At 43.7% G+C, this 24390-nt stretch overlaps 1 protein-coding gene across 1 annotated transcript; it reads right to left on the reverse strand.

Moving 5' to 3' along the window:
* Nucleotides 1-892: 892 nt before the first annotated feature.
* On the reverse strand, nucleotides 893-13631 carry LOC125761432 (protein big brother). Its single transcript, XM_049422601.1, has 3 exons — nucleotides 12569-13631; nucleotides 10180-10410; nucleotides 893-4210 (listed from the first exon to the last, which is right to left on the reverse strand). The coding sequence occupies exons 1-3, from the start codon at nucleotides 12731-12733 to the stop codon at nucleotides 3914-3916; spliced, it is 693 nt and encodes a 230-aa protein (XP_049278558.1). The 5' UTR covers nucleotides 12734-13631; the 3' UTR covers nucleotides 893-3913.
* Nucleotides 13632-24390: the final 10759 nt, after the last annotated feature.

The raw sequence follows: 24390 nt of genomic DNA on the forward strand, positions 1-24390 counted from the left end.
TCGCCTCAGGCTAATGGGCAAGTAGAGAGAGTGAACCGAGTGTTGAGACCGATGTTAAGCAAGACAACCGATCCGCGTGATCACTCAGATTGGAGTGCCAAACTTCTCTCCGTAGAGTATGCTTTGAATAATAGCATTCACTCTTCGACTATGTTTACCCCTTCAATGTTATTATTTGGTGTGGATCAGCGAGGTGTTGCTGTGGACGAGTTAACTGAATTTTTGGAAGAAAAAATAGATTCTGGTAAAAGAGATCTATACAGCATACGAAACCAGGCTTCTGAGAACATCATCAGGTCACAAAAGAAAAATGAAGAACAGTTTGCAAAAAGTCATCATCCAGCCATTGAATTTCAAGAAGGCGATGTCGTCGTCATTCGTAACGTAGACAATAGTCCAAATACAAATAAGAAACTAATAGCTAAATTTAAAGGCCCATACGTCGTCCATAGATGTTTGCCAAACGATCGGTATATAATTCGCGATATTGAAGGATGTCAGCAAACCCAGATTCCTTACGATGGGGTTCTTGAGGCAGATAAATTAAAAAAATGGATCACATGCGACGCTGACCCTGTTCAAGAGACACCTAATGCAACACTTTCAGTTTGTAATGTATGAAATTAAATTGAGGTCAATTTTAGGTCAGGACAGCCGAGTTGTAGTAACCTTAAAATTGTTAGTTTGTATTTATCGCGGACACAAATGTCATGATGGAAACGTCATGCTGAAAATGTCATGCTAATGTCAAAATAAAAAAATCAATTGGTTTCGACGATTCTGCGAGAGAAAACGTGTGTTTGACTTATGAACAATTACACTTTTAAAAAAAAACAACTAAAACTTACCCTTTTTCCTAAGCGATGAGTAAAAAAAAAAACAAACGAAACGATTTGTTTTTCATCGTAGGATATACGTAACAAAAAGAAATCTCTATTTCGGTTTCAGTTTTGTTTGTTTAGTGTTTTTTTGTTTCATTCGGTTTTTGAAACATCAGCTTATTTGCTAGGTTTCCATTGTTTTGCCTTCTTACTTCCTACTGGATGATACAATTAGTTTAGTTTCGATTTGTTTTGTTTTCTGTTTCCATTTTTCGGCAAACTTTTTCCATTTCTATTGGGTTTTGTGTCGATTTCTTATATTCTTTCTGTTTTTGCCTATCTGTGATGTGGTGTAAAGTGGGAAGGAACAAGGAAAGGCAGGATGGGGCATTTAGTCTTCTCTCATTCTTGTGCAACAACTTTCTAGTGGGCAAATGGGAAACACATGTATTTTCTCCACGGTGAAAAGATACGTTATGCTGAAAAATTTTCCATTTTCTTTAGAAAATTAAAAAAAAATAGATTTGAGCGAGTGTTACAGTTTCGAATATTTCCTTCAATGTTTCACTTCTTTCCTTACCCTGCATAAACCAATCGTCTAGAATTCGGATTTTGTTTTTGTAAATAAATATGCTTAAAAACCCTAAAAAAAACCTTTTGCAAAATACGAAAGTAGCGCAAATGGAACGGAAAAAAAAGAAAACAGACAACGAAAGCGTTTTAAAAGGCAAATATATAAAATATATTTATATCAGCATCAATTAATAACTATAATAATATTATTACATACTAGTGAGTGAATCTTGTTTTGTTTCGCTAACGATTATCATTAAATAAAAGAACAAAAAAACACACTCACACACATTCCCGGTACAGCTAACACTATCAGTACTCAGTTTGTGAGAGAAGGGTGGGGAAGGTAGGGGAGGGAGTGCAAAATAAACAATAAAGTAAAACAAAAATGGAAATATCAGAAGGTTGGAAGAAAAACAAAAGGATACATTTATGATATCACTTGCCCCAAAAAAACGAATAATTGTTCTATGGTTTTGTTTTTGTTTAATGCGTTTCTTAAAATGTATTTTATCTTGTTTTTCTTTTCGGGTTGTTTCAGATTCGGTTTTTTGCTGTTTCTGTTTTCTTTTTGGTTTCAGTTCATCCACATTCTCTTTTTTTTTCTCTCTCGGTCCCTATCTATTTATGCTTTGTTTTCATAAATAGTCGCTTTTCTAAGACATTTTTTCATTTCTTTGTTTTCCTTGTTTTGTTTTAAACGAAGTTTTTTTTTATAATATCGATCTGTTCTTTCTAAGAGAGTGTTTTGTTCTTTGCTGTTGTGTTGTGCAACGTTTCATTTCTGTTTGTTGTTTTTTTTGTTTGTTTTTCTTCAATTTTGTTTGTTTTTTTTTGCTTCTTTCTATCTTGTTCGTGTCCCTTTTTTGCCCGGAACTAGTATCGCATCTAAAAACGTTCAGCTCTACATTTACCTTCTCTATGTTTTGTTCGTTTTACGTCAATTGAATTTACCATTTCGCTTAAATCATTAATATATACACATGTTTTCTTTTTCCCCTCCCTGCCTCATACTACCGCAAAACCCATCCGTGTTATACGTGTGGAAACGTCTACTTTTTGTTTTATTTTTGTTTTGTTTTTGTTTTGCTATACCGTTAAGAGTTTTGTTTTGGCATTTGGTACGGACACAATGGAAGAAAACGAAATTTACGTTTACATTGGCTGGAAAGCTGTCACTTTCTTGCGTTTCACGTTTTGCAGAGTATTTCGTCTTACCCTTCCTGCCCCCCTCCCCCGCATTACGCCGTACCCATTTGTGTGTTTGGTATCTTTGTGTGCAAACAACTTTTTTCTTGTTGTTGTAACCTCTCTTCATGTCCCTTTGTTACTGTTAGATTTTCTCTCTCTCTCTTTCGCTCTCTTTCCCTCTGTTTTGAGCTATTCACATTAAAATGTTACTTTTACTTAAAAACTTAATGTACAATTGTTCTGGCGCTCCGCTTTTTTCCGTATAATTACTTCTCTCTAGTCTTACAGCTAAGCTCTAAACCCCTTTTGCCACGAATCAATCTCGGCCCCACATTTCTTCCTTTCCCTTCCCCCATCCCCCATCCTCTGCACGCTGCCCCCTCCTCATTCCTTAACATAATTCATGAAGTTTTTCCTTTTTTTTTTGGTCTTTTTTTTCTGGGATACTTCAAGCTGCACAATTTTTACTGAAGAAAAATCCATCACACACACACTATGCCGGTTTCTCACAAATGTTGCATGCGTGTCTCCAGTCTGCTACACGACACAGTGTAGCGGTAGGAGATGCTTCATTGGAAGTTAAAAAAAATCCGAGACAAACCTCGGTTTTTGTGAGAATACACCAGGAAATGGAAAAAGGAGGATATAATAAGGACAGGGTGGTCAGGGTGGAAACAGGGTGTACAAATAATTAATAATCCATAACACAGATGATTTACAAATATACAATATACAAACAAAGCTAGCGAATATTCGGGGTGTGTCCCATATATCTATTTCCATTTTGGCTCGAGCTTATACTCTTCCTGGCAGGGAGAAAGAGATGAAGAGCCTAATCTCGTGGTTCGCTAGCTTATTTTGGGTTGTAACAGGAGGATTCTTAACCTATAAGTGTAATTGGGTTTTGTGCGTGTGGATGTATGTGTTAAAGATGGGGAGGGGGGTGGGGGTGGGGTAGAACTTGACGGTATCTTCACTGGAAATGTGTACCGAAAGCACGGCAGAGCAGAGCACACACACACACTCACCGCAAGTCCCTAGTTTGACAGATCTGGACCAAATGGGTCTCCAAGACCCAAGGTTGACGGTTGTCGATGTCGAACTACCCGCTAGCAACGCTAGGCACCGTTACTGGTGTTGTGATGCCCGGAACGAGTAATGCGCCTCGGGCGCGTCGAACCACAGCACACCGATGCGCTCTGTGAGCGGGGCGGGGTGCCGGCGCTGATGTTGTAAAGCGTTCCTTAGGTAGATCTCCGTTACATTCTTGTTGGTTTTTTTTTTGATTTGGCACGTTCTGTCCACAGCGCCCACGGCCTGTCCTCGGCTTATCGTCTCCACATGCCGGACGCACCGGCCGTCACGCCCACCCCAATGCCGGAACCGTTCCGGCGCATCTGCTCGAACTCGTCCTGCGTGGTGCGCTGGTAGGTGCGCTGCTTGTCCTCGAAGTCGCGCAAACGCTGGTTGTACCGCTCGAGCTGTTCCCGCAGGATCGCATCCTCCTGGGCGGCACGCTTCTCGTCCAGCTCCAGACAACCGATACCGTCCAAACGCTCCATATCGAGCCAACCCCGGAAGCGCACGCACACACCGTTCATGATGAAGTGGGATTTGATGTGAACCTATCGAGAGGGCGGAAAAATTGGAGAGAAGAAAGAAAAAATATATTAGAATATGACGGCAAAGGATTTTTGTTGCAGTAGGTCCCACTACGAGATGAACCGATCAATCACGGCATGGTGCTAAATGAACCAGAATTGTTAAGCGCATTGCCTACCTTCCGGCGCAAAACTCCTTTCCCGTTTTCTGTCCCGCTTGCATGGTTACCGCGGGGTGTCGTGACATCATGTCATTTTTATTGACGTTCCACAACCCGGACCACCACGCAAGTAGTGTTCCCCTTCCCTCTCCCTCCCCTTCTTTAAACCTTTCCTCACCCCTCTCTCTCTCTCTCCCACACACTTCACCGACCTTAATATCGTACTAAGTGCGTCGATTTACGAGTCCTGCAAAAACAAACAGCATTTAGGGATGGCAATGATGTTTAGAAGGCCGTTTTAAATGGACTCGAACAGAACACGCGCTGCACCCCTTGCACCCTCGGTGGGCTTATTTGTGTCAATGTTTTGTTTTGCTTTCTTCTTTGTTTTTTTTTATACTCCCCATATTTTCTCGTGACATACCCTGTGCGCGGGTGTAGCAAATGCTCAAGGGTCTCAAATATCGACTTGGCGGTAGGTAAACGAACAACGCACGGCGGTACACAAACACGCCGGAGCTGAGGGAGTGATAATTTATAGCGCTTGTTTTACGCTCGTTAAGCACCGAGCGACAAGCGACACGGGAGCGAACGATCGCTACACGGACGATCGATCCCATGCGTCACACGATGGTACCGGAGGTGGACATTTTTTGGGTGAGAATTTCATATATAATGGAACGCCTATTACCCGTTGCAGATTGCAACTTAACTCCAGCCGGATAAATGGATAACACGGATAACGGACGAATGTCATTTTTATTGACAATTAACAGTGCATAAAGTGTAATTCGTGTTTCTTCAAGCTCACGGATTCTGTTTTTCTTTATGGTTGTTGGTCGGGCATCTACAAATTTGAGCAATTTTTATGTTTCACAATTGCGATCTTTTTTATTTGTCAAAACGCCTTTAGAACTGTCATTTCTGAGCTGCACGGATAATCCGATACCCGCTTAAATGTCACTCAGATAATCGGGGTTCCACTGTATTTCGATTAAAAAAAATTGTTTTGCCTTATTTGCAATATAGCAGAACGTCGATTATCCGGGGGCGGATTAACCGTGCGCCGTAAATTGACAGCTGTTCTACCTGGGTGAACATTTCTTCTGATGTCAGGTTTGTTAAAATTATTAAAATCGTCACCAAACGATATATTTGCAATGGCGTTTTAAATTTTAACTGTTATTTGATAATAATTTGCTTAATAAAAAATCATTTTTAGCATCGAAAGGACTACCATAGTATAGTATATAGATGCTATATACGCTTTTGTCTAGATATTATAAATGACCTTAAATATTTAAGGGACTATTATCCGTGGAAATCGATTAACCGGCACCCCGGATAATCGAAGTTCTACTGTATTTATATAACATTAACGAGACATTCTTGTGCTGACTATCCATCAGCTTGATCTGGACCATTGTGCGTTGCAACGCCGGTGGCCCAGACACTTGAGTGCGTTGAGTGAGCGCCCGCGAGTGTCTCGCTGGTTGTGGCCCTCCGTCATCCGATCGGTTTGTCGTGTGATGACAGTTGCAAATCGGCTAGTGATTGAAATTGCATACGTACATTCAATGCAAAAATTACGTACCGAGTAGAAAAGTCGGATACCACCGAGGTTCAGCTGCTGCACTGCGATCCCGTTTTCCCGCCCCCAAAAAAAAAGGTAATCGGATACAGGGCACTGTAGGCCTTCCGATCTTCGACCCGTGCCACACTTAACCTTAAGTGACGAGGATTAAGCTGACGACCGCTTTCGAGAAGTTGTAACAGCAAAACGGAGCTAAGCTTCGTAAAACATAATAATTAGCCGCATCCGAAAGCGTAGGAGCGGAAAAATGGGTCGAACATGGTGTAAGAGAGGTTACGGGCGTCCGCTTTTGTAAAACCGCTTCATTCGTGTATCGGGTTTGAACCCTGCCAGTGGCAGACGCCCGGGTACACCGGGTGGTTCCTGCATGCATCTTAAAGACAACAAGCGGGGCTTACGAGCGAGGACCAATTAGTGGCACGCGAGCGCACACTTGTAGACGATCATTAAAAGCACAACCCCGGATGGTAGGGAGGGTTCGCTTTTTGCGAAAACAACGGCAAACAGCCGTAGTGACATACAGAACAATCGCCAAACAACGTCAGCTGTGTGATTGGCGCGTTCGGGCGTATCCCCGCCACGATCAACACAGCCGGTTCTGTATGTAAGACAAAGCCCCGATCAGGTTCGGTGTGTGCGCACAATTACGATCATCGGTGCCTCGATTTTCGGGCAGGTACTGTGCCCGGAAGGTGCACAAGTGGCACAATTCGCTTGGCAGTAGTACCAGCTGGTAGATATGTGGGGAGGCACGCACATCCGTGTTGCAGACGGAAGTGCGAAAAATGTTTACCAATATCAATTCGACCAGTTCCGGCATCCAGATGGTGTGGCCACTGTCACTCAAATAAACACAAAAAGAAGTTCAATTATTCTCGGCCTAATGTGCACTACTTTGATACCTGGTCCTAATAGGGCTAACCGTTTTTAACCGTCGGTGGCTTTGTGTCCTTACGACAAAAAGATAGGACCGAAAAACCCAAGCCAAAGCGGTTTGACAGGTTGGTTAAACCTGCCTCTGCCTCTCCCATCCCATTCGGAAGGGGTACGTGTGCGTGGGCTAAATAACACTCCTACACCTCTTTTGCTGTATACATGCTTCTGCTACTGCAGAGAGAGAGCTAGAAAGAGTGACAGGCGAGGGAGTTACGGGTACGTTACAAACAGGTATTTACTAGCTACTCTTATTGACACCCCGACGGCCGTGCTGGCGTGTTTGTTATATTTCGCCAATTCTACTGTCATTCATCGCGTTTTGGAACGTACGCCCGTTACACCCTGTTGGGTAGGCCCATGTCAAGCACCTGAACCGTTTCCGGTTCCGGCTATCCAGTGTCCCGGTACAATGGTGCCACAATCAGCACCCGATGGACAGGAAGCCGTACGTGGAGGCGTCAGCGCGTGAAAATGCATCGACTGTCAATTGGACAATTGGAAGAAGGTGGAGAAGGAGGAGGAGGAGGAAAAAAAACCCCAGGCAAGTAATTGCATACCTCACCTGGGGTAGTTTTGGGCTGGACCGGGGGGAAGATCCCGTCGGCACTCAGCCGTGTCCCGTGTGCTGCATTTCACCAACTGCCAAACCAAAACGGTGTGGCGGCGTTCCGGTGATCCAGCGTTACCAATAAAATGTCTGGAGTTACTTGCCGATATTGGCGTGATGAATGTATCGTAACAATGTGCTTAAAATGTGTGTTTTTTCCGCTTTTCTTTAGCCGAATGCTTTTGCGACAGCTATGCGTCACGTGTGTACGCGAGAAAATCGTCAGAATAGTTGTACCATATCCAGAGTGGAATAGACATTGTATAAGAGGAATAGACACTGTAGAAGAGGTTGAAATCCTCTTTTCCAAAGTTGCTTGTTGTTTAAGGATATGATGATTGATGAAATGATGAAAATGATTTCGCATGAAGCTACAAACTCAAGAATTTTATATAAAACCTCAAGAATTTTAAGATATAGACAACATCTTTGGATAAAACTTTCCACATTTTTAAGGCTCTCTTTAACTCTCTTCAATTGAGATGTAATCACCACCAATGAACCAATTTTACATTACTCAAATCTATTGCAATCGCAATATATTCTTGAAGATTCCAAAAGCTGGATGCAATCCCCAGAAAAATAATTTAACAAAAACAGAAAAATCCTTGAAGTTCATAATGTCGAAATCCTTCTCCAGATTTAATTTCAGTAGAAGAACAAAGTGTTATGTAAGAATTGTGCATAAATATGGTATTTTGAGAGCCCAAATTAACTCGATGTAATCCAGCGAAAAATACTTGGATTAGTATTGAAGAATTCAGAGAACTAGTAACCAATTAGAGCACGAAACACAAAGTACCCTTGGGAGTTATAAGACTTTCCATTAAGAGTTAACAAAACTAAGTACATTCTGACTTTGGACATTTGGAGAAATAGACATAAGAATTTAGAAATTGGATACAAGAATTCTGAAGAAACGCAAAACAAAAAGTTCCAACAAATCTAAAATGTACAGCTATATGTAGGTTTAGTTCACACATTGCGGGAGTCCATTCCTCCGAAGGGGAGTGTCCTTGTCGGTGAGACGCCACCATCCAAGGCAACCATCAATCTTTACCAATCTCGCCAAACTCCAAAACCCTCATCCCACCCGCAATCTTCATCTCCGAAATTCGCCTCACCGCTCGCAGCTGCTCCGAAACAAGAAGCCGGTCTGCGCAGGACCAGCAAATTGCGTGTGTGTGTGTGTTTGTTTGTCGCGAATATGTATATTCGCCAAAACGGCTTGCAGCATCATCTCACGGCCATTATCCCGGGTGTGTACCGTGTCGGTGTGGTCGTGTCGTCGCGTGTCGTACCCCCAAAAAACCTGGATATCGCCACGGTAACCACCCCCGGGGGCTGGTGTGGGCAGTAGTACGATGCAACCACCATTCTCATTTCCGGCGAAAGGCCACACCAGGGCTCCGAAAAAAGGAAGGACCACTCGTTGTCTTGCCGTTGCGAGATCTATAACGCCATTCGAGCCTTTTCAAACTTCAGTATTGCAAAGTTGAAGATATTTCTTACAACTCTTTTCAAATTGATGTGGAGTATGTGGAGGTAGTTGTGGAGTTTGTCTAACTTTCTAGAACTCCTTCAAAATGAAGTTGATGCTGTAAAATGCTTTCTTAATGAGCAGATTCAGCATGTTGGAAAGCTTCACAAGTGTGTGACTGGAGAAAGAATCGAATTCTTGTTGGAAAACTTCAAGAACATTGGAAAGATTCTACAACTTCTTCTTGAAAAGATTCCAACTTTAGGATATCATCTTCAAAAAAGATGCCCTTTTCGTTGTTGTTAAATGGCAAGTACAACAGCATCATGTAATGCAACCGAAAAGGCATCCGGAAGGTACCAGGAGCAAAGATACAGTTAGACAAATCCGCTTATTAGTATCGTTCATGATGCAACTGTGCCGCAGAAAATCGCCCAAAATAATCCCTACCGTCCAGCAAAACGAGGAAATAGGAAAGAGACTGGAACAAGCACCAAAAAAAAGGTTGACGAACATCCCGAGCTGGATTTGCGAATAGTGTTCAATTACCCTTCGCTTCGTTCCGCTGGTTTATGTTGTCAAATTTGACCGTTTTCCAACAAAAAACCCGCCGCCTAATAGCAACCGGCTGTCGGGAATGAGGACCAAAAAGAGCAAACAACAAAAAAAAACCCACTCACAGACGCACATTGCTCATTCTACTCCGACTCGGATGCGGATGGCACGAATTGCATTCGCTCTGCTGCTTATTGAAAATTTACTTTTCAATTATTTCAACCTAATCGATCCCGGTTCTTCCCGGGGATGCCCACACAGGCCTTCACTGGTGCCGGCCGTCGAGTGGCAGGTACCACACACCATTTACGCTTGCGAAACCAAACAAGAACTCTCACCCAGCCAACCAAAAAAACAGGACAAAAGAGAGATGAAAGAAAAGAAAAAAAGGTTTCGATGCATTTTCGTTTTGTGCCACTTTTGTTTTGGTGCTTCCTTTAAATTGTTTTCTCCAATTTGCCGTTTTGTGCGTTTTTGTTCTGCCTTGTGCAGACGATCCCGGTGCACAGGCACTGGTGTGCTGATTGATTTCTAATTTACGGTTGCACTTTCACCACGGTTAGCTGTCATAGTTTTTGACGTTTGTTTTTCGTTATTTGTTGTTTTGGTTTACATTTATTGATCGAATGATTAAGCGTGTTTGTTTTGTGTTTTACATACCTTGCCGTGCTCCTTATCGAAGTCACACTCCTTTTCCAGCCCGAGATGAGCGGGATGGTGATGGTGGTGATGGTGCGGGTGGTGGTAGAGGCCATGGTTCGGGTTGAAGACGAGCTGCAGGTTAATGCCGGTGGCAGCGAATGACACTTCCGTGTGGCCTTCGCAGCATCCCGCCCGGAAACGGCCCCGCCGTTCCTCGATTGGACGGTCGCGAAAGCCCGTATATCGAACCTGGTTTAAAGTGAAATAATTCATATAATTAATTCCTTTATATTAAAGTAGTGAAATATTTCTTCTTTAATTTTGTAATTTTTTCCCCCACCAGAATGGAAGATTCATCCCAAAAAACAAGCTTCCCCGACGGTTACTAATCGTTAGCGTTACACACTTCCTTCTGGAGTGAAATTACATGTATAGAGCGAAGAGTCGATAACGCGTTTTTTATTTCTCACCATCCCGTGCTATCGCTTTAACTGCGCATCAACGTGCGAAATGGGCAGCATCCGGGACATGAACGGAAGCCATTTGCTAAATTACGTCACACGCCGGGATGAACCCCAAGCATGCGCTATTTACAAGGCGGCAGAGAGTTCATTCCTAGCTTTTCCGCTCGCATTGAAGTTGTTTAACCTTTTTGCTTGAATTTTGTGTGTTTTTTATCTAATTTCGCTTTGTTTTTTTTTTAATATAAATTTCATTTTGATGTTTAAGCTTTAAAATATTTATTTTATTTCATCAAACCAAACTTCAACGTGTCGGTTCATTTCTTTCTTCTTTATTTTCTATTTATCGTGCACACATCAAAGGGCTACCCGTTCGAAAAATTCCAAAAAAACCAAAACTTCCCCATCCTGCCAACGGTGGTAGTTTTAATTTAAACAAACAACAACTAGCGATAAAAAGAAGACACCCGAAAAAAAACGGTTAATAAAAACCCGAACATATCATTCAGTGGCTAGTGTTTTTTTTTGGGCTGGCGGCAATAGTATTACAACCAATTTTTAATGACTGTTTACACGTAACGAATCGCACCAACAAAAAAGAAGCAACGAACGCTTTTGTCACTATGGGGTTTTTTCTTTTATTTTCCTTCCATTCCACAAACCTCCCACCCTCCAATAAAAGTGCATCCTGGCTGTACTGGCGGTGGTGGATTGATGTAAACACACAAGTGCATGTGCATGTAAGTTAAAGGAGATGCATTAAAAAAAATCTGAATGGCGCCCGGACTGGGCGCATTGTTTGCGGTGCTTTAGGAGACAAAACGGGCCAAGGCGCCAAGAAAGCGATTAAATTTGTGACGATCCGATGGGAATTTGTTTGCTGGGCCAAAGATGGATAGTATAAATAAATGAAAAATCGTATTCAATGGGCTGTACTCTTCAGCTTACTTGCAGTTTAAGGTGTAAATTTGTATCTGAATTTTATTCAAATAGATTTTGAAATTTTTCCAAGTTAAAATATTTGAAATTTTTATTTATTTTTTATTTTTTATTTATTTATTTTAGTTATGTTTTTATTTATTTCTTTATTAATCTATTTGTTTATTAATTTATCTATTTATTTATCTACTTTTTTATTTATTTATTTGTTTCTTTTTTTTTTATTTATTTATTTCTTTGTTTGCTTGTTTGTTTGTTTGTTAGTTAGTTTGTTTGTTTGTTTGTTTATTTATTTTTTTATTCATTTATTTATTTATTTATTTATGATTAATTATTACGGCGTTTAGCCCTATTGTCAATATTTTCTTATCAATATCTGTCAAATATTTAGCTTCATATTTCTCTATAATTTACTTCTGTTTTAAATTTCAATGAAACAAATACACTTTACAGCAAAGTCAATATAGTTTCATGTTTTTTCCATTTTTTTTGCTCGGTTAGAATGGCCTGGCCGTGTTAAGACTTATTTTACCACGTAGCGTAGGATAGTCAGTCCATGCTACGGGAAGACAGTCTGGATGGGATTTGCCCGAATCGCCCCAATTTCTTCCAATTATTAAACATGAAATTTTGAACAAACTTTACTAAGAGAATTTAAACTGTTTTAACAAAATTTTTTCGTGTACTTTGATTTGAATAAAATTTTTAAAGAGTTACTTATATATTATAATAATTTTTAAAGAGTTACTTCCCTATTCTACTCTATTGAGAATTGCTGCTTTTGTAGCTTCATTTCAAAGAATTGAGATTTTGATTAAATCTATCCAATGACTTTGTAAACAGACCATAACTTTTATATTGAGGTTTTGTTTTATTCTTGTTGAAGACATTTTTAAGTTCACCTTTACCTCCTTCTACAACCCGAAAAAGGTAATCCAACGCTTTTAGTTATTTTAAACTATTTTTCCATTTAATCTACTTCAAGCATACACACCGCCCACACTTACCTCGCTGTCGCGGCTTAGCTTCTTGAACAGGTCGTCACTTTCAAACTTGGACTTTTGGTCCGGTACGACGCGCGGCATCTTAAAGATAAACCGCGGCTTCGGCTGCTCGTACAGCCCGATCGTATCGAACGGGATCATCCCGAGGGCGGCCGGATCGTTCATCATGGTGCAGCACGGAAGGAAAAGTAGACTTTGGCTTAGAAGTCAATCCGGTCAAAACGTTCCTCTTTAAACTCTCCTCACGCTATTGAGTGGTTGACGATATTTGATTGAGCTATTGCCGGTCTTTTACGTCCCCGGTTATCAGTGTTGGGACGCACACAGACAAACACACGCACAACACCAAAACAAAAAAATAATGCATAAAACGATCGTACACTTGTCGTGTTAGTAATATCGCGCTGTCAAACTGCTCTGGTCCTCTGGCCGTTTTTTGGTTTGATTGTAGAAAGCGGAATTGTTGCTTGTGGTAAATCGTTGCTCCAACACGGTTATGGAAGCTTCCTTCTTTTTTTGTTGTTTTGTGTGCCAATCCGCTAGATTGGAAGCACGAACATACGAACACCAAAAAAAAAACGGCACTAGCGATTAAATTTGAACGGTGGGTTTAAAGATCGGTCGCCTCTCGTGTACAGAGCGTTCCGCTTTTATCCTTGCTAACACATCGATACTAACTAGATGCAGATCAATTCACGCCACGCCACAACAAAAGATGAAAAACCATAACAAAATAAACTGTCACTTTTTTCGGTCGCGCACTGTTCGCGATAACGCACGACTGAAGAACCCACAGGAACAAAAAATAACGCAACCACACGCACTAATCCCGTAACACACCACTGCACTACAACACCTGGTAACGCTTGCGGTAGTTGTCGATTTTCGCGTCGGTAAGTATAACGATCAGCCAAACGTAACGTTTGGCAAAGTAGCGACGTGTTCGAGACACAAAACTCGTATCACAAGGCGCTGTTCGCACACAACAACAAAAAGCGCAAAACCGAATCGTAGGGTACGTTCTCCGTTGGCTGGCCGGAATGGAATGACACCCCGTACGTAACGTACGCCCAGATGAAGGAATCGAAAATGGAGAATTCCGAAACGGACAACTGCTCGAAACGGTTCGGTTTCAGCTGCGTGTGGATGCACGCCATCCTTTTCTAACGCGCCCTGGTTGCACGTACATGAAGCGTATTGCGTTCGGGTGTAAAAAGGGGGCGGAGCTAAACGGTGGATGCAGCGCAAAGGCAGCAGCGCGCGATGTTCGCGTCCGTTCCCGGCTTCGCAACCACGACGGCGACGAGCTCGAATTTCGATAACCACGCCCCTTTGCGTGCGTTACGCTTCAGCTGCTCGAATGGAATGCAAATTAAAGGAGCCGCAGTGTTTGTGTTAGGGAAAAAAATTATTTAAAAAATTATGTTAAATTAAAACTCTTTACAGTGGTTAAGAATTTTTTTAAACATTATTAAAAGAAATGTTTTTAAAGCATTTAAGTTTACTGTCAAATGTTTTACCATGCCTTTCCTTAAAAAATGTCAGTTGGTTTCACTTTCGCAAACAGTTTCGCTACTACCCTTTCACACATGCTAGCTGTCATACTTTCTCTAACACTCTATTTATCTCTCTTTCACCCACACACACATACACGCTTACGGGCCCGAATGGCACTACAGCGTTCGAAACGTTCCGCAGGAGATGGATTAAAGAGATTATTCTCCGGGCGCGCTTTTGATGTTGAGGCTGCTGAGGGTGGTTTTTTTTTGTTGTTGCTTTCTTCCACCGTAAACCAACCCATAAAGGGGGAGGGGGGGGGGGAGGAAGAAAAAAAAGGAAAGTGAATGGATGGGCGGACGTTTCCTACACGAGAGCATGTACAAATGGACCGGGTAGGATACCGGAACAGGGCTGTGATCTTCCCCTAAACCCCCCCTCGCCCGTTTGCCGCCCGCGGTAAGTTTCAGGGCAATATGGCGGTTTGGCGGCATTGTGGTGCCGTTTTTTGGCCTGTTTTTTAGCCGCCGAAAGCCGGCGTACCACAATCGTACCGGTTTTCCGATCCCCCCCCCACCCGTCACCCGTCAGACCCTTTTTCCCACACGGATACTACCGACGTTTGGGGAGGGGGGTTGCTGGGCGCAAATGGGGGTTGATATGCGTCGGGACACGAGTTTCGGCGAGAGATCGTGCACTGCGTACGTTTCATCCCTTTACGCGTCGTGTGTTTTGGGTATCATTTTTTTTTTATTCTGCTCGGTGTGTGTGTGTGAGCGAGATAGTTGTTGATGCTTTTTGCCTTTTTTTTTTGCTCTTGACTCCACCGACCGACCGTGTACGAGTGGATGCGCCACACATAATAATCACCTTGGAAGGATTAGAAGCAACAACAGTAAGCGGAGCAAAAATTTAGAAAAGGAAAAAACGCGTTTTACTGAATATTCATTGTAGTGTAAAAGTGAACACAAAAAAAAAATGCTAACCCTCCCCCCCTTTTGCCCCATCTGTCACCAGAATAGTACACAAAAGGATTCATTTAAAGGGTTGAACGTTTTCCAAAAAAAGGGGTACATTACTCTTCTTCATCCAATAAAACTCCCTCACCTTCTCGAACTGAGATCGAGTTCCAATTTGCATAATTTCGGAAGCTTTTTCGTTAATGAGGTCCCCACATTCGAGGGGATGCGAACTTAGCGAAAAGTGAGGTTAGGTGAGCGGCTGATGAAATGGAGTTTTGTATAATTACTTATAACTACTTCAGGGATACGTCGGAGTAGAATCCCTGTTCGAGGCGGAGGTGTTAAATGTGTATGGAAGAAGTTACAAAAAGGAAAGAAGTTTAGCGTTTAGAGAGGGTTCGTCTTCTGCTAGCTTTCCTTCGATTAATTCCTTTCCGGCGCACTCATGCCTCACACGAATGGATGAGGTTTTAATATCACAAATTTTGCTCGTACAGAGTTTAAACGTGTGCGTTTTACAGATTTAAAACGATACATCAAGAGGATGAGAAAAAAATCGCAAAGGACATCAATTGGTAAAATCTCGCAAAGAATAAATCAATTTCAAACACAGCGAAGCATTAAGTCGAGCACATGTTTGACACATTCGAATGGTTTTGTTAGTTCCATTTTGTTGCTACTGTGCCCTTTGGTTGGGGGAGGGGGGGGAGAGGGGATGAAAAAACAAACACGACTCTACCCGCCCTTCCCCCCCCCCTCTCCACCCTTTTTTCACCCATAACGAGAAAAGATCAAAACCGTCAATTCACCACGTCTTCATTCGTCCTCGTACATGCCGCCCCTCCGTGTGCGTGTGCGAACGCTCTGCGTGTGTGTGTGTGGTAGTATGTGTGGTAGTCGTGTGGCATTGGTCTACTATTTGCAACCGAAACCAACCCAATGAATCAACCGACGAACCAACCACTTGTGTGCGGCCGATTGTGGTAGGCTGTGGCTTCCTACCATGTGGAGTAGTTTGTGAGGAGGGGCGTATGGAGTTCCCCTACGGAAGGAGGGGATAGGGTCCTTGTAGAAGAAGGAGGGGGGAGGGAGGGCTGAAGGAGTCCTTCTTTACTGCTTTCTGCTGCCGTTGTTTGTTCGTGGCGCAATTATGTACCACTTACAACCCCCTAAAAGGAGGGAAGGAGAGGAGGGGGGAGCGGGGGGAGGAGTTGGAAGTAGAGATTTGTGTACATATATATGTGTGTGTATGCGTAACGCGACCCTATCTGTTTTTCTCGCTCTGCTCTACTCGAGGGGTCCTTTGCCTCGAAAACCAACCTTCGGTTGGGGGGGGGGGAACCAAAGGGAACGGTTTGTTGTGTGGTTGGTCCTGCCTGAAAAGCTGAAAAGGACGAAACCTTCCGAAATACGCTTGCCGAAGCGGATGCGTTACACTTGTTTTCGGCATGACAAGGACGAAAAGGATATATGCACAATACGCACACTCACATATACCACCAAACAGAAAACAAAAAGAAAAACAAAAGGTTTGAAGGAAGCCATGAAAGATTCATCCTAACAAACCGGAACATTTTCTCACGTAAAGGAAAAACCTCGCAAATGTGGCGTCTACCAGCATTCCTTTGTTTCTTAGCAATGGAAAGGAAAGCGTGTGTGTGTGTGTGTTGCTGTTACCTTTTGCGCAGGAATCTTGAACCCATCATTCGCTATTTTCCCACTAGAAAAGAAAAAACATAAAATACTTAAACTACCCAACAACAACAAAAAAACAACGCCCTCTATCGGATAACGATGCGAAGCTCTTCTTGGGAAGAATACTTCAAAAACAGTGTATAGCATCATTTTCGAAGTAAAAAAAGGAAAAGTCATGGGAAAAAGGAAAAGTCGAATTGGGGGGTGGGGGAAGGGATATTTTCCCAGTCGCTCATTAATAGCTCGAATGGGTACTTTCAATGGTTGGTCGAATCCTAGCAAAAAACGGGGGTATATTCTGTTCGACGATGACCAGAAGGATGCACACAAGTCGCTTGAGCCGCTTCAAACCAGCAAGGCCACACACAGTAACCAACACACAACGGCAATATACTGGCCACCGACCGACCAACCCACAAAACAGCCAACATCCGCATCCGGGTGTGCGGTGCGGTGCGGTAGAAAGAAGCTTAGAAAGGGTTCAGGACAAACACAAACACACACATGCAGTGAGACAAAAAACAACCTTCCTCCTTTTCTTCTACCACCCACCACCCCCACCCCCCGTCCCCTTCTCCCTTCTAAACCGCTCAAACTAGCCAACAGATTCAACCCGAAGTGTGTGGCCTGTAACCTGCTGTACCGTTTTGCAGTAGTACGAGTGTCCTTTTGTACAGTGTGTTTGTATGCTGTAAGGCGAGATAGATAGCTAGCAAAAACTGAGAGAGCAATAAGGTTTCTAGATCCTTTTTCGCATGAAAAGTGCTCCACACAAAACCACTTTCGCCGGAGATGCTACATCTCCATCTACGGATACGTGATACGTTTAAAGAAGCGAGAAGAGAAATTGGGTGTGAAAGAGAGGGAGAGAGCGTACAGAAATTGGGGACGTAGAATGGAGCAGCTCGATACACAGCAAGTAGGCTCCACAGCGAGAACTAACATCTCTCCACTACGAACCGTGTTGAGCATGTGCAGCATCGCTTCGGTAAAGTTTTGCGAGACAAAGCACAAACCAGGAGAAGAGGAGAAGGAGTGGGGGAGGGGAGGGGGGGGGGGTGAACCGAAACGCGATTGGGAGCCACCCTTTCGTGCAGCAAAAGCACCCGAATACCCGGGCACAGCAGACATCATGATGACGGAGGGGGAGGAGGAGAAGGGAAAGGAAGCGAGTAAGTTGAAGGAAAGGGGGACGGGGATTGGGGGTTCGTATAAAACCCACAAATCCGCACGCTTGTCACCAAACGATGGCGGCCATTTTGCGTGTGCCATTTGTGGGCACACTTTCTGCCCGTAAAATGTTGGCTGCGCTGGCTGCTAGGGCTTTCCCGTCCTTTTGTTTGTGTGTGTGTGTGTGTGTGGATGTGTGTGTGTGAGGGTGGGTGAGACCTCCAACATATTCTCCATCTCCCCCCATTCTGCATCCCAATGGTACAAGACCCTTAGTTTTAACCTCCACGAAAAGCCCCTCTCAACGCCCACCAACCATTCGAGTGGTGAGCCAGCGAGAAGTGGTTTTTGGTGTACACCCTTCTCGTCCCCTTTATTTTCTCTCTTGTGTCAAACACACCCCCTTCACCCCCCTCCGACACACACACAGTGATATTCGTGAACTCTCTATACTTCATCATCGTTCTTCAGCATATAAATACGCGCACACATTGCATAATCTTGGTGAGGTGAGGTTTGGATAGGCGGAAGTTTTGCCGTTTTGTTGGGTATACTGTTTACACCGCCCGGATTGGGAACGGATTGGAAAAAGCGAAAACAAAGCCCCCCACACGCGTACACGTACAGCCAATTTTATCCAGTGCAAAAAGTCTCTCCCACAACACCCCCTCCAACCCAGTTAATAATCAATGACTTCTTTTCCAACTCTGGGGACCCGAGTATGGGGAATTGTGTTTGCCTGCACAACGCTCTGTCGGCGAATGGGTAAGTGCTCCATTGACCTTTGACAGCTACCCGTGTATTGATTCGTTGACATATCCACACATTGTTCACAGGCGCTCCATTAAACATTGGAATTCTTCATAGGGAGGTGAGCTAAGGTATTACCAATAAAGTTCTCAGTACATTGCATATATCTAGTACTTCTGATGACATTAATAGCCCAAAATATGACGATCAACTAATGAACTCAGTTTATTGAAGTGCTTAGAATTCGGAATTCTCAACATCTTACAGCTTCGCATAAAAAGAGCATCGTTTTGAAGTATTATGATACTGCTAAAACTAATACTACTACTTTGTTGAGGAAGATTCGGTAGATGGCAATAGTTGCATCTAACTACACAAAGCTCTGGGAGACGTCTTCTTGCCGTACCGAGCTACCGTATATACTATATGATGAAGTAAGGCGATTTTCTAACCTCAAACCGGAAGCATAACGTACATTCCGCCCTTCCCCAAACTTACTCACACTTTGGACACGTTGGACGTAGTAGTCCGGTAGTCTAGAACCATACGGCCCAAAAAGGGCGTCCAAGTATCGTTGGACATCCTACCTCACCCGCACAAGTACCAGCATGCATGGATAACGGTTTGCGGCCAGCCACACCCACACACACACACACACGCACACAGAACATCCCCGGAGTAGTCCGCTTGATCCAGGAATATTTGTATCGAGGTTTTTGGGGTTTTTGGAGAAGCAAGCATTGCAGGGTGCTCCAAGAAGCAAACTTCAACGAATCAGTCCCAGAACTCCCCACGCAGATATCGTACAAAAATCCGGTGAACCTCAGGCCGCGGTCGAAACGACTTCAAGGATTCCGGGGGTAGGGGGGGGAGGAAGGTTTGTGCTCGATTGTGATTAGCTTATCGGTGAGTTTTGTGGTCCACACTTTGGGGTCGTGTGTTGCCGTTTCTCTCCTCACCCCGCACGTCTAATGCATCCGACACAAATTTGTGGGTCGAGATTGCGTTTCAATTCGCGCAAACAGAGAAAAAAAAACAATATAGAAATTAATCAATGTGTGGTCTTTCACACACAATAGCACACCAGATCTACCCAAACCACCAGATGTTAATTTAGTGGTCGCAAAGTGTGTTCCGTATGTGTGTGTGTTATATGAGTACAATTTTTGTAATTATGCGATGAGTTACGGTGCCTCCTTGCTGATGATATACACGCACAAACCGACCTTGTTTGGGGTGGATCGTGTTTTTTTTTGAGCAGAAGTGTACAGTGAGGGAATCATTGAAGGTTCACACAAAACCCCAAAACCATTGGGGCGAGGTTTCGTATCATAAACAAACGGGCGCGCCTCCCAACATGGCCTCCCCGATTATGGTACTTACGAACACGAAATTACACCTGGAACCGCCACCACACTCTGCGGGGTAGTAATTTTTCCAAATTGCTCCACACTGATAGCCCACTATCAACAAACAAATCAACCGACACCGGGTAAACCAATGAAAAAACAAAAAAAAAACAAAAAGAATACACACCAAATCGCCCAAACATACAGTGGAGCTAACCTAGAAAGAGTTAAATTTGCGGTTGCCTATCACCAATAATGTACAGCGCGATGTATAATAGGCCCGGTTATGGTGAACGCAACCGTGCACTAAGTTGACACCAAAGTTCCCACCCATTCGAGGCTTTTCTCGTGGTTCGCTTCATATCCCCAGCAAATGGCTTGTGGTGGAAATCGCCGTACATTTGTTGTGGTGCGCATCCATATCTATCCGCTGGGAAGATTCGGTTGATTGTACAGCACATCTTCCAAGGAGTTGCTGGTTTAGTCGGTGTGTAACTGGAGGGTGGATATAAATATATATATTCTACCCGAATAGCTGTGTTTGTTTGTTTGGGTTTGATGCTATAGTACGAAGAAGTTCTAGCTAGAACTCTGCACCATTTCCAGAAACGATACCAAGAAAGATGGCGAAATATTGAGGATGCTTACATATGTGTGGAGAAACACTTGGACATTATTATTGTGTAACCATAAAAAAGCCCAAAGAATTGCAGGATTTTAGACATGACCATTCGCATTGCATGATACCGACGGGATTGGATGCTATTGCAGTACGCTTACAGCACGGATGGTCCTCACGTGGTCCGGAACAGAAACTGGAAACCTCTGAAAGGACACCGCGCGTTACTAGCACCGGGTAGGTAACCGAAACAGCTTGAGCGCTGTACCGACTCTTGAACACCCGCAGCTTGCCGGGATCACTGTTTCTGTGTGCATAATTAAATGTTAAAGCTCGGATGCTTGGGTTTTTGGGCTATATCGCCCATTGCATTTTTGGGCAGCGAACTGGACACGTGCAGATATTCGGTGTTTTGCGCCGTACCACATGCTGCATCTTGAGTTTCTTACTTCGCAAAACCGGAAGTTTGACCGGCGGTCCAACTCTGGATAGCCCGATTGCGCCTTGACGACCGTTCTGGAGTGGAACCACATGCTCTCAGTTCGAACTCTCAGACATGTGTTGCGAGCTCAAGGAAAATCGGAAAAGCATCTCCAGCAAAGCAACAAGACACCCTTTTTTTGGTTGTAAACGAAAACGCCTCAAAAGGCTTACCGTCCCGGGGACGAGGGAACTAATTTACAGCGGAAGAACACTCGAAGCAAAGTGCTGTTTGTCACTCTTGTGGGCCCGAAGTACGCCACGGTGCATGGTGCTCAAAAAGTAGCTCAAAACAGGGCCACACTGGTTCTAGCGAACAATGGACTCCTCCTCACGGCTGGTGGGCCCCGCTGCAAAAAAAAACCTGAGGCCACCCGAAACAATGCGGTGCAAGTTGGCGCAACAGTCGCTCCATGCTTCTGGCCGTACCACGGGTTCTTGTAATCCTTCGGCGGTGCGGTACTCCGAGTGCGCGACATTAACGACACCGAGACGACGCGTTTTTAATTCGACGAATTAACGGCTGCACGCTGGTTCTGTTGTGCCAGCTCGGCTCGATGCTGATTAAAATGCCGTTGCGCCCCTGCCGCGTTCGTTAGTTTTTTTATTTACAATACCATCCGTGCTACTGCTGTACGGATGCCCGATATTCTCTCACGAATGATTCTTTTATTGTTACATTTTTCTTTGCGTTGATTCGGTATTCTACCCGTTGCCCGTTGTTTTCTTTTCCCTTTTTTTCGCTTCGGCTCGCTGGAAGTCGTTGGAAGGATCGGTTTTTTTTTTAATTCTTCCATTCCCATTTTTAAGTAATCACATTGCAACTGCTAAAACCCCTCTCAAAGGTGATGATTGTTGCAACATAAGCGATAATTTGGGGGCAAAACATAAGGGCACACCGGGCGTCTGGGAACGGTTACGGATTGTGAAGCGTTAGGAAATTGAAAGTTGTCAATCAAAAGCCGTGCCCGAGTCGGGAGAAGAGTTCAGTTTGAAGAGTTGGTGTCGTTAGACATGTTTTTCCCAATATTATATCTTCATAGTGATTCTTGAAATCCTTGAAGATATGCGTACGTTACTAATTGCTTCCAACTTCATCTCGCTAATCATTTAACGCGACTTTTGGAAGTATAATTAAAAAATGCGAAAAGCGCATTGTATCAAGCGCTTGATTGATCCAATCTAATGCCTGGTAGCTGTTTCATACATCCACAAAAACCAACACGACGCAAGGATAGCAGGAACGGTGCGTAATCCGAGTAGAGTTATCTGCCCGGCGGCATTTACCCCGTGTACCTCCGTTTGACAAGGAGGCTTCAAGGGTGTAACCTTCGTAAAACGACACAACAGCATCAAAACTGACGTAGACACCGGGATGACAACAGCCACACAAACACACGCCGACGGTGGGATGATGCTTGTTTAACAAGCCATGAATGAATGCCTTCCCTTACCTCCGACTGCCGGTTTTTTGGGGGATGTGAGTGGCCCTGGCTACGATTTAGGCTCGTGTTGCGGGTGTAATACGACGCGATACCTAAACATTCCCTCCAGGTCTCCCGGTGGCCCTCCGTGTGTACGGTGTTAGGCACTGTGTTATGAAAATATTTGTCCGTAATCGGAGCTGTTGCCGTGGAATGATGTGTGTGTGTGTGGTGTAACAAAACGGAGACAAGGTACCCGAAACTATGAAACGGTGTGTTTGAGAAATTGATTCAATTCCTGAATGAGGGCCATGAAATGGTATTACCTTCAGTTTTGATTTTTACGGAATTTTTTAATTTAACTATATCCAGAGTTAAGATACTTCGAAGTCTTTTCGACCTCACAATTCTTCAATTTCCAATTTTATAGGAGATCTCATTCCTTTGTTCTGAGATCAGGATGAGTTCTAAAACTCCTCCTCCACCTTCTTGGCTCTAAGCTCAGGTCAGTCATTTCTGGCTTATTAGACTTGTTCTTACCACGTCTACGGTCCAGATTTAACACCCGATCCCAGTATCGCGATGTTCACCCGAATACCCGATGTCCAGAATTGACCAGAATTTCCAAGGTTCGCCGAATATACTCGTCATAATATCTTCAAAGTATTTTGTGGAAGCCATTTTGTTATTTGGAGGTACTGAAGGAGACAAAAAACACATATTTCTCCTACACCAATGAGTATAAAATTTAAAGAATATTTTTTTACAGCTTCTTCAGATTAGAAATAGTAGTAGGAAACCAGAATATTTTCGAGTCATCAGTGTCAATCGCCCAATAATAATGTAACGAATACAAACTTCTTGCTGAGCCTAGCAAGCCGGCAGAAAGATCATTTCGTTTCATGAGCAACAGCGCTATTCCGCCGTACTCCGATTACAGCCCAAAAGTGGCCCATTTGCTGAATCGCAGCATCTTCATCGCTGATTACCATAATACGTCGAAGATTTGACGAACGGTGCCACAGGGAGCTTAAGACGAGACGAAGGACCCAATCGGTCACGGTACGGCCACGGTTGAACCGGCTGCACCTCGGATGACAAGTAATCCGATTTTGTGGAGGTACCCGCCGAACACCGAACGATGGCAGCCAAACTGGCAACCCTGATTCGGACACGGTTCCGATCAACTGAAACGTTCCATTTTTGCATTTTCCTACGGCTGCCAAATGCTGGGCTGCAGATTTCCCAGGTACCGTTCGGGTAATGCAGAAGAAAAAAAAACAAGATTCGGTACGGCTATTCAGTTGCGCAAGTGTTCCGTGGCATTGCGTTCATTAGCGTACGAACCAGGCAGCGGTAGGCTGGAAGTACCTGGCCATTTTGCAAGAAGCTCAACCCCGGGACCGGTAGTGAGCAATCTTGCAATCGCAATTCGGGTACGGTAGCAACCTTAGACGGGAAAGATCACAGATCGAGATGTAACTGGGAAAACGGGATAAGATACGGACCATTCTCTATATCATGTTGCCGGGATGCGTTTACCTTCGGGGTGTGTAACTAACTCATGTTTTTTTGTTGTTTTACTACCATCTTATCTTCGCTTCGTCACGGTATGCCACACATACGGGTGCAATATTGAGTGATGTCACACTGGTATCACCAGCTCAATTGCTGGCCTTCTTGGACGGTTACTTTCATTCCGAAAAAAAATTTTAATTTCTCCTTCCCCTGTTGGTGGATCTTCACCGGACGCCCATCCTTGTAAACGATTTTACACTCACTGATACAATGTGAATAAAAGAAAAGAAAAGTAGCTCAGTTGTGCTTGTGCAAGCATCCCAGCGCCCGTGGGAGAAATTGACGCTTCGCCTTAATGCGC

The sequence above is a fragment of the Anopheles funestus genome, chromosome X (assembly GCF_943734845.2).
Source record: "Anopheles funestus chromosome X, idAnoFuneDA-416_04, whole genome shotgun sequence".
In the NCBI taxonomy this organism is placed as follows: Eukaryota; Metazoa; Arthropoda; class Insecta; order Diptera; family Culicidae; genus Anopheles; species Anopheles funestus.